This window comes from Mustelus asterias, chromosome 3 (assembly GCF_964213995.1).
Source record: "Mustelus asterias chromosome 3, sMusAst1.hap1.1, whole genome shotgun sequence".
Classification (NCBI taxonomy): domain Eukaryota; kingdom Metazoa; phylum Chordata; class Chondrichthyes; order Carcharhiniformes; family Triakidae; genus Mustelus; species Mustelus asterias.
Window position 1 is genome coordinate 70101244 of NC_135803.1, and position 11507 is coordinate 70112750.

General features: G+C 43.9%; 1 protein-coding gene across 4 annotated transcripts in view; it reads left to right on the forward strand.

Moving 5' to 3' along the window:
• The window catches only part of LOC144491382 (vitamin K-dependent protein C-like), a 49167-nt gene extending 46087 nt beyond the window's left edge, over positions 1–3080 (forward strand). For all 4 annotated transcript variants that reach the window (XM_078209122.1, XM_078209123.1, XM_078209117.1 and 1 more), the window contains exon 9: positions 2125–3080. In XM_078209122.1, coding sequence (XP_078065248.1) covers positions 2125–2675 — 551 coding nt within the window. In that variant the 3' untranslated portion in view covers positions 2676–3080. The remainder of the gene's footprint in view (positions 1–2124) is intronic.
• Positions 3081–11507: the final 8427 nt, after the last annotated feature.

An 11507-nucleotide genomic window follows, 5' to 3' on the forward strand; every position in this document is an offset into this window, starting at 1 on the left:
TAGATGCTGCCCCATCTTCTCCCCCACCCCCCAATCTGTATATTTATCTTTGGCAACATCATCCAAGGACAGGAGAGACACCCAGTTCTGTCACTCCTTCTGCTCTGCTGTCTCTGGGCTGTCAGAATGCTTGTCTGACACCCTGGGCTTGGATAAGTAGCAATTTCCTCCAGTTAAACATTGGGCAGACAAAAACCAACATCTTCAGTTGCAGCTACAAACATTCCATTCCTACCGGTTCCCTGTTCTTCCTGCCATACCTCAAATTGAACCCAATGTTGGCAACTTTAGTGTCATTTTTGGGGGCCCTGTGTTGAGCTTCTCATAATATTCCCTCTCCATCACAGAGACTGCCACTTTCCATCTCTAATATCAATCATCTCCACCCCAGCCCTGATGATGAAATCCTTATCTAAACCTTTGTAGCCTGTGATCTCTAATATCCTCCTGCCCAGCCACCCACCCTCCACAATATCCTCCTGTCCAGCCACCCGCTCTCCATAATATCCTCCCACCCAACCATCCACTCTCCACACTCTATAAACTTCAGCTCATCCAAAACTCGTTGGCCTGTTGTTTTTCATGCACCAAATCCCATGCACACATCTGCCTTGCCCCGGATGATTTACTTCTGCTTCAGACCGCTAATCCCTCTGTAAAATTATTATCTTCATGTTTTATGTCCCTTCATGGCCCCTCTCTATCAATATAACCTCCTCCAGCCCAACGTTCTACGTTGGCCTCTTGGGTATCTCCCACTTACCTCCATCCCATTATTGATGACCATGTCTTCAGCTGTCTAGGTCCTGTGCTTTGAAATTTGCTTGCTGGACCCTCTCCCTCTTCACTTCCTTCGCCACCTCTAAAGCCTTCACTTAAACCTACCTCTTAATATTTGATTTGGTTTCCAAATTTTGTCTGATCGCATGGCAATTTCCTGTATCTTAAATATTTCATTTAAACGCACATTGTTATTGTGTTCATCTCTGGGTAAAGCTCACAATTCCTATTTCCTGGAGATTACTGTCTCTTACTCACTGAGTGCATAGGTGGGCCAGAGTCAGGAATCTTTGTGTTAGGTCTCCACCTCACAGCGCTGCTCTGGGATTTCCTGGCTGGCCTGGTGGTCTGAGTTCATTTTCCTTGCCATTATGATCTGAGAACATTTAGTTTTTGGTGTGTAGAATCCCTACGGTGCAGAAAGAAGCCATTCAGCCCATTGAGTTTGCACTGGCTCTCCAAAAGAATACTCTACCCAGGCCCACATACTATTCTATCCCCATAACTTCACACATTGAACATGGCCAATCCATCTAACCTGCACATCTTTGGAGTGTGGGAGGAAACCGGAGCACCCAGAGGAAATCCACGCAGACACAGGGAGAACGTGCAAACTCCACACAGTCACCCAAGGTCGGAATGGAACCTGGGTCCCTGACGCGGTGAGGCAGCAGTGCTAACCACTGTGCCACCATGTTGCAGTAAAAAGGAAATTGGGGCAGAGATCTTTTGTGTTAGGCCACCACCCCTCAACCCTGCCCTGGGATCCCCCAGCTTCCCTGGATTGATGCCACTGAATCTGTGCCGAGCATAAAAAGCACAATGAGCTGGAGTAGGACCTTCCTAACCTCCCACTTTACTTTCTTCTGCCTTCACTTGTGGATGTTCAATGGAAGGAAGGCTCCATGGAAACTGTCAGTGAGTTTAGCTTTAGGACACTCTCCAAGTTCTGCGGTCTGTGTGTGTTCTAGAAAAACCCCAAAGAAGCAAAGAGGCGCATGATCAGTACAGGTATTTACCGCCATCCTATCCCCAACCTCCGCTCCCGACCTCAGAAGACCTTCAGGCCTTGGAGCTTTCTGTTTGCTCATCTCCACTCCCAACAGTGGGTTCTGCTGCCGGGTTCCTGGTGACAGGTTGCACCCAAGTTATACAAAATAGACCGCACTGCTGCACTCGAAGCATTGCACCAAGAGAGGAACTGGAGAGAAACGTCCCGACAGCAGAACTCTTCTGTTCATTTCCACCTGCTGCTACAATCCCTGAAAAAGAGAGCAGTCTATCACTGATATTTGAAGCTTGTGTGGCGCAAAAGTTTTGACTTTATGCTCATCTACATTTCAGGTGAATATAACCGAACAGTCAAAGAAACGAGTGAGGACGTTATTCCAGTAACAGAGGTGCACATCCACCACAACTTCAGTTATCACAAGATGGACAGTGACATTGCTCTCCTCCATCTAGCTGAAGCTGCCATCTTCAGTAACTTCATTATACCAGTGTGCCTGCCCACCAAACATATGGCAGAGGTAAAGCTGCTTGTTCCAGGTAGAGATGTGGTGGTTTCAGGATGGGGTGCTATGGATGAAAACGATGACAGCATCCGTCCTAGCACTCTATTATTCATCATCATCAAATTGACTTCCCATAAGCGGTGTAAGGAGGCTCTAGGAGACAGAATCACAAGCAACATGATCTGTGCAGGAAACCCAAGTTCTAGACAAGATGCCTGCAAAGGGGACAGCGGTGGACCTATGGCCATTTTATCAAATGGCACATGGTTTCTGCTGGGGCTGGTCAGCTGGGGAGAAGGTTGTGGTCACTTCCAAACATTTGGTGTTTACACAAAAGTGACCAATTACCTCGACTGGATATATTCACTGATTAAAAAATAATCTTGTCCAAATCGAATCTGTACTAAGCTAATTGATCTGAAGCGGAAAGTGATCATTCTAATGTCTAAAATTGCATTGAATTAGTTTGGAGATCTACTTCAAGTTCTGTAAGTTTGAGATGCTATATATTTCGCACTACTTAGGTGACAACATACCACGCTGAAAACATTGTGATTATACTCAAGTACAACTTGTGCATTATATCTTATGGTAATTGATTACAATGATCTGGAGCTCAAGCTTGCCTTTAAAAAATAGAGAGTCAGTCCCTGCTTTATCCATTTTCGCCTAGTTGTCTTCTTAGCATTATGAATGTACTCTTCCATGCTACAAGTGGGTTTTTTCCTCCACATTATAAAATGGATATTTGTTAATTGCAATATAACCCTGATTGAAATATTTAAATGTATTATCTGTTCTTCACATGACTGCACTCAGCACACTGATAATATGGTGCCACAATACACTCACACCATAAATCCATAAATTTGCCTGCCTAGCTCACAACCACTGCCATCTAGAAGATCAAGGACTGCAGACACATGGCAACAACACCATTCAGAAGTTCTCCAACAAAGCACTCACCACCCTGACTTGGAAATATATTACTGTTCCTTCACTGTCACGGAGTCAAAATCCTGCAACCTCCACCCTAAAAGCTCTGTGGTTATACCTACGCCACATAAGACCATAAGACGTGGGAGCAGCCCATCGAGTCTACTCTGCTCAGTCAATGAGATCATGACTGATCTGATGTGATAATCCTCAACTCCACTTTCCTGCCTTATCCCCATAATCCTTGATTCCCTTACTGATTAAATTTGCATAGCTCGGCCTTGAACATACTTAGTGACCCAACCTGTACAGCTCTCTGCAGTACAGGTTGGGTCACTAAGTATGTTCTCCTCTTGGAGAAAAATTCCTCCACATCTCTGTCTAAATTGGCAACCCTTTACTCTAAGATTATGCCCTCTGGTCCTAGACTCTCCCACAAGGGGAAACAACCTCTCAGCATCTACCCTGTCAAGCCCCTAAGAATCCTGTATGTCTCAATAAGGTCACCTCTCATTCTTCAAAACTCCGATGAGTGCAGGCCCAACCTACGCAACCTCTCCTTGTAAGAAAAGCCCTCCATAGCCAGGATCAACTTAGTGAACCTTCTCTGGACTGGCTCCAGTGGCAGTATATATTTCCTTTGACAAGGGGACCAAAACTGTTCGCGGCATTCCAGGTGTGATCTAACTAGTGCCTTGTATAGTTTAACAAGACTTCCCTGTTTTTATACTCCATTCCCTTTTAAATAAAGCCCAACATTTTATTTGCCTCCCCTATTACCTTTCCTTGTCCATTCCAGCCAACTCTGCTCTCGTTCCTTTCTAATTATCCCGATATAATACCCCAACACCATATTGAATAGCCTTTTCTGTGATACCTTATTGAACACTTTTTTGGAAATCCAAGTAGATTTCATCTACTGGTTCCCCTTTATCTAGACTGCTCATTACCCCTCAAGGAGTTCTAATACATTTGTCAGCCATGATATTCCCACCATGAAACCATGCTGTTCTGCTATTACATACATCAAAATGAACTCCAACATTTTCCCAATGACAGACGCTAAACTAACTGGCCAATAGTTACTTGTTTTTTGTCACCCTCCCTTTTGATTAAGGGTGTTACATTGATTAAGGGTGTTACGTTGGCAGTTTTCCAACCCTCTGGGACTTTTCCAGAATTTAAGGACTCTTGGAAAATTACTATCAATGCATCCTCTATCTCTGACCTTCTTTTAATATCCTAGAATGCAAACCATCATGTCGAGGGGACCCATCAGTCTTTAGCCCCAAGAGTTTCCCTAGTACTTTTTCTCTCGTGACAGTTATTATATTTGATCCCCCTCCCACCCCCCCCCCCCTTCACCCCTTGTCCCTTGATTATTTTGTATTTTTGGAATGTTTATTAGAGTCTTCCACCATGAAGACTGATGGAAAGTATTTATTTAACTCCTCTGCCATTTTCTGGTTCCCCGTTATTATTTCCCTAGTCTCATTTTCTAAGAGGCCTATGTTAACTTTGGCCTCTCTCTTCCTTTTTATATATTTTAAGAATCTCTTAATTGTCCATTTTTATATTATTTGCTTCTTTATCCTCATAATTTTTCTCCTCCCTCTTTATTCTTGTATGGTCATCTTTTGTTGGTATTTAAAACTTTTCCAATCCTCTGGCTTACCATTAATCTTTGCCATTTTGTATGTTTTTTCTTTCAGTTTAAAACTATTATTAACTTCCTTGGTTAGCCAAGGTTGATGTTATCCCCTTCCTAGAATCCTTCTTCCTCATTGGGATATAACTTTGTTGTAAATCTTGAACTATTTTCATAAATGTCTGACATTAATGATCTACCATCTTTTCTGCTGAACTCCTTTCCTTGTCCATTCCAGCCAACTCTGCTCTCGTTCCTTTCTAATTATTCCTATTTAAGTTTGACACAGTTGTTTATGACCCAGGTTTCTCACTCTCAAATTGAATGCTAAATTCAACCATCTTATGGTCACTGTTTCCAAGGAGATCTTTTACTCTGAGATTGTTTACTAAACCTGCCTCATTTCACATTACCAGATCCAAAATAGCCTGATCCCTGATTGGATCCACAACCTATTTTTCGAGGAAACTCTCCAAATATATTCTATGATTTTTTTTTCTTCATGGCTAACTCTACCAATTTGATTTGCCCAATGCACATGAAGATTAAAGTCACCCATGATTAATGTACTGCCCTTTTTACATGCCCTCATTATCTGCTGGTTTATCCTCCATCCTATAATATAGCTACTGTTCGGAGGCCTATAGACTACTCCCACCAGCATCTTCTTCCCCTTGTTATTTCTTACCTCCATCATATAGATTCTACATCTTCCGATCCAAGATCATTTCTTGTTATTACACTTATTCCATCTTGCACCAACAATGCTACCCCGCCACTCTTTCCTTCCTGTCTGTCCTTACAAAAAGTCACATAGCCCTGAATATTTAGTTCTCAGTTTTGATCTTTTTGTAACCATGTCACTGTAATGATTATAATACCATACCCATTAACCGGAATTTGTGCCATTAATTCATTTATTTTGAGCTGAATACTATGTGCATTTAAGTAAACAGCCATTAATTTTGCCTTTTCACCATTATTTCTCCCTTTGACCCTATTAGCTGATTTTTTGTTTGCACACTCTGTCCCTTCCTGTCACACTCTGGGTATCATTACCTAAATAGCTGCCTTGCAATGCTGACACATCCTTTTGCTTTGTAAGCCTATGTATCCTCTCTCCGGAACCATCCCCTCACCCTCGCCTCCCCTTCTCTGTTTAGTTTAAAGTCTTTTCTACTTCCCTGGTTATGTGGTTTGCAGGAACACCAATCCTGGCAAGGTTCAGATGCAGGCCATGCCAATGGTACAGCACCCACTTTCCCCAGTACTGATGCCAGTGCCCCAGGAACCAAAGCTCATTTCTTCCACACCAGTCTTTGAACCATATATTCATCTCTCTAATTTTATGTACCTTATGGCAATTTACACATGGTCCAGATAATAATCCAGAGATTCTAACCTTGGAGGTTCTGTTGTTTAATTTAGTGCTTAGATCCTCAAACTGTCTATGCAGAATTTCTTTCCTCATTCTACTTAAGTTATTGGTATCTACATGGACAATGACAACAGGATCCTCCTTCTCCACTGCAGTGATTCAAGAGGGCAGTTCACCATCACTATCTCAAGAGCAATTAGGGATGGGCAATAAATGCTAGCCTAGCCGGCAACACTTACATCACATTAATGAATAAAGAAAAAGAATAGTGATTATGTAAAGCCATGTGGCTTGGTGTCAGATTTTCTTTTATAATGCTCCTGTGAAGCATCTTGGGATTTTTAAATTTAAATGGTTACATAATGACAAGTTACTGTTGTTGCAGTAAATGGCTTTGTGCCTCTAACTGTCTGTTGTTGAATTGCTAATGTTGGCTCTACTTGTGTGATCGATGCTCTTACTGAAGACCAGGCAACCCCCAAAATGGAGAGAAAACAGCAAACTCTCCTTTCCCATATTCACCAAGAGGTGCAGTGCAAGAGAGGGTTTGACAAGAGTGCAGGAACAGTGCTTATTTCAGGAGGGGAAATTTTGTTTCTGACGGTTAAACAGGGTCAGACGTGCAAAAGTTCAATACGATGAAGCATGTAAAGGTAGGGTTGCCTACCATGATTAAATGTATTCCTGGAGGTTTCATCACATGACTTCTCCCTGCTTTTTGTTGACCAATGCACCCATCCTTGTGACACACTGTCTTCCTACACCAATTGGAAAGCAAAAAGACTTATTACCCAGATGGATGATGACTGTTAGCCAAACCGCCGTTTTTCCTTTATTTTCAATATTGTTATACTTGTTAAAGAGAAAAGTACAAGGAAAGTTACAAACAAACCATCTTTGTTAATGTCCCCATGGCTTTTCTCCAGGGTTACAGAGCAGTGTCCTAGAGATTGATTTGGAAACTCCAGGCCAATCCTGGAGGATTATCAACCCTGAAATTTTCTGGCCATTCCCATTGGCAGGATTTTCCAGCTTTGCCGATGGCAACCCCCCCTCACCATGGGTTCTCCAGTGGCAGAGAGTGCAAACAACAAGAAAATCCATGGACTGCTGTGGGATAGGAAGATCCCACTGCCAGCCAATGCTGGGCCCCCTCCATCATCGTTAAACATGTCACGTGGTGAGGGGTGTGGAACATCCTGTCCATAGTGGTTAGACAGGGTCAGATATGAAAAGATTAACCAGGACCTGATGCCGAATGACCGAGTGGGCTGGACTGGATTGCTCTTCAGAGGAATTTCTAAAATTATCATGCAATGTTAGCTCTGACGCTGATTCTTTGGAATTGACAGAAAAATAAATCTTTATTCTACACTCTGACCTTGGTGTATGCATCTATCTTTTGCTTATCGCAAATTGCAAAGAAGTTGAGAGTGAGAGTTAGAAAAGGTGAATGGATCTCCTGGGATGAATGAGTCACATTATGAATGGACACCTGTCCAGGGGCTACAAAAAGTGTCATTGGCCACTGAAGATGAACAAAATAAAAGGCACATAGTTGTCACTGAGGAGATAAACACTTCCATTTTCCCACATGACCAAGTACTTTATATTAAAATTGCAGAGAGTGACAGCAGAGATGGGCATGATTGGGTGATTCTTCCATCAATCATGCCTTGAGACCACGCTGATGTAAATAACAGGGATTGATTTGATGCACCTAATTTAATTTATTTAGCTACTCTCCACTCATTGCATTGTGCTGGAGGGGTTATCCTGTTTTATCGAGAGAGTCTCCAGCAGCTTTGCCCACAGGTACAGGTTTCTGTAGCTCTGTTTAAATCTTTGTCAGTCTCTGTAAGTCCTGCTCACCTCAAACTCTTTGCCTGACCTCATGGTGTCAGAATTTAGCGTGCTTCATTAATTGCATCATTTTGCTGGGAGGGACATAGTTAAACCCGAATCAGTTTGCTGGAGTTTTGCAGCAATTTGCTTTGCTGAAATTAAAGGTAGTTTCCTCTTCCTTTAACCTTGGCATTATGTAGAAGGCCTATCGAGCTTAATAGAAACTAGGAAACATAGAAATTAAGAGCAGGAGTAGGCGATTCAGTCCTTTAGCCTGCTCCACCATTCAATATGATCAGGGCTGATTCTCTATCTCACTGCCGTATTCCCGCTTAGTCCCCATATTTCATGATGCCACTGAAATCTAAAATATTATGGTGCATTGTGTCTTTAAGGGTCATTCCAGGTGCAGGAAACACTCCACCTGTGGATGTGGTTGCAGTTATTGTGCAAATGGAATTATGGAAGCATTCAGAATTATGAAGGGTTTTAATACAATCAGTGAGGGATGTTGTTTCCACTGGTCAGGGAGCCAGTAATCGGAGGATATACCAATCAGCAGGGAAGTCAGGAGATTTTAAAAATATATAATCTTGCCAGAAACTGTGGTTGGAGCAGAATCCATAATGATTTTTAAAAGGAAAGTGCATGAATGTTTGGCATTAAATAAGATGCGTGAAAATGACAAGGGCATAGGGCTGAAAGTTATCTCTTCCAGAATGTGGGCACAGGCATGATGGGACAAACAGTTACTTTTTTTTGCTACTAACCCTGATGCAGATTCTTTGTCACAAAACCCAGGAAGGGACACATGCTCAAACTCCCAACAAACAACATTTACGGGAAACATTATCGGAATATTTTGATCTCGGCGCTGACCATTCTCAGTGGGCTGCAGAGTGACTGACATCACTGCGTGGCTTTTGTTTTCAAGTTCTCAATGCTGTCTAAAAGAATACATTCCTCTAAATAAGATTTGATATTAAAATCATTCAATTCTAATTGCAAAGCATCATCTTCAAGAGTGAAGACCAATGCAAATTATTCATCTAACAATACTCAGAGTCCTTTGCAAGCTGTACTCAAATGTCCTTCAATGACCCAAATGAAAGCAAAATACTGTGTTAGCTGGAAATCTGAAGCAAAAACAGAAAATGCTGGATAAACTCAGCAGGTCTGGATGTGTCTGTGGAGAGCCCCTCCCTGACACGGGTCATCGGCATTGGGGCTCTCCCGATATGTCCCCCTGCCCAACCCCTGACATGTCTTCCATCAGGATCACCTTCACAATCCAACCCTACATGACTCCACCCCCATCCCCCACATTATGGCCCCCACTCAGACCCCACCACCTCGCCACTGTCCCTGGCACACTGGTGGTGGTCAACTGGCACTGCTGGGCTTGTTTGTTGGCTACTGTCAGGCACTGCTAGGTGGGCACTGCCATGTGGGCACTGCCATGTGGACATTGCATGATGGATACCGCCTGGCCATTCCCCCTGACCACCTAGGGGCTTCAGTGGCTTCCAAGCCCCTCCCCAGTGTGACTATCCCACCAGGTCTCTGCAAGTTGAGACAAGCCATGATTCTCACCATTATCACACTGCTGAAGGCCGGTGAATCCTGTGTGCTGGGATTTGTATGGGATATACATATTTAAAAGCTACTTTAAATGTGCTAATCAGCCTCGTGTCCTTTCTGGGCAGAAACCAGTTTGTGCCACTAGGAAGGGGCCAGGAGACTCGCAAACTGGCTCTGGGTGTGAAACAGATTTTTGGGCCAGCGTGCTATGCTCTGGGGCCAGCACAATCTTATAACGGCGCAGTGAGTTCGGAGAATCATCCCCAATGTCTTGAGTCCATGTGATTGTTCTTCAGGGCCAACAGTTTGACAGTTCTTCACAGTCTCTGACTGATATAAAACTAAGGAATCATTGTCTTTTTCCAACCTTTTCTATTTCTGTTCTTTACACGTTAAGGTATTTAGTTGTTCTACTTCTCTGTTCCTTTTGAAGTCTTGCCAATGGAATCGAGACTTTCTAGAGACCCCCGGCATATCCTAATTATACGTTAGAGGGCAGAGTTTCAAAGTAAGAGGTCTCTCATTAAGATGGAGATGAGGATTTCTTTTATTTCTCTCAGAGGGTCATTAGAAAATGGATTTCTCTTCCCATTCGAGTGGCAGCAGAGCCTTGAATTTATTCAAGGCTGGGTTAGCTGGATTTTTGATAGGCGAGGGAGTCAAGGGTTATGGCACTTAGGAAGGTGGAATTGAGACCACAATCCAATAATCCATGATCTTATCGTTTGGCTGAGCAGGCTCAAAGGGCCGAAGGACCAACACCTGCTCCTAAATCCTATGTTTTATGGTGAGTGCCTCATGTGATTATTAAAACATTTGCCATGGACAGATGGTGTAGTGTGTTTAACATAATCAGGGTCAGGGTGGCACCCTGCAATTTCTCACTTTCATTATTTTGATCCGATCTCACCTGACCTTTCAATTCAGCCCGGGTGACATCACGATAGAGCTATGTGTCCCTGGGGTCTAACATTGAAGTGTAACTGAGTCTAAGGGAGGGAGTCCATGTCCCCTTTCTTTTACCACATTAGCTGTTGTAAAGTAGGGAAGTCAAAGGTCCAGTGAAGTTTAAAGGTCCTTGGGAGGCCAGGGAGAAGTTATGTGTCAACAGTAGGTGGATAGGATAGTGGGGGAGATTGGAGGTCAGGGAGTTTATTAGAGTCTGGGGCTGTCAGGCATGGGGGGTGGGGGGGGGGGGAGAGGGGAAGCTGGAGACCTGGGGAGGGGGGCTGGTCTCATTAGTGGTCAGGGGAGTCGGAGCTGTGTGGTTGAGGTTGGGGGGCGGTGGAGGGGGGGTGGTTGGGGGCGGTGGGGCGGTGTTGGAGACTGGGGGTGGTCGGGGCTTGGCAGGGGATGGGATGTCAGGCCAGGTGGGGCTGGGCTTGGGGATGGTCGGAAATCAAAGGTAGGTGGAGTTTGCTGGTTGGAAGTGGTCAGAAATCAGGATGTGGGTGTGTTTGTTAGAGTTCAGGTCTGTCTGCAGGGGAAAGCTGGTGTGGGTGGAAGAGTGATCATTGGGGTGGGAGAATCCTGTGGATTGAAGAGTTTCTATCAGGGGTTGTAGTCCCTTGGACATGGAGAGAGCCCCATGGTGGGGAGGATAGTCAGGGCAATGGTGCAGGAGAGCCCTGGGAATGACGAGGTGGGGGAGTCCCATGCAGGTTTAGCCAGGGCTCAGGTGGAATCCCCTGGGTCAGTACAATAGATACCCAGAAGTTAGAAGCGGTTTTAATTCTTTGTAATTTTTCTGGTTAACTATTGATGTAACCCAATCTTCCCCATCTGACGTTTGTAATTTAAATCGTATTTCCGGATGGTTCCCAGT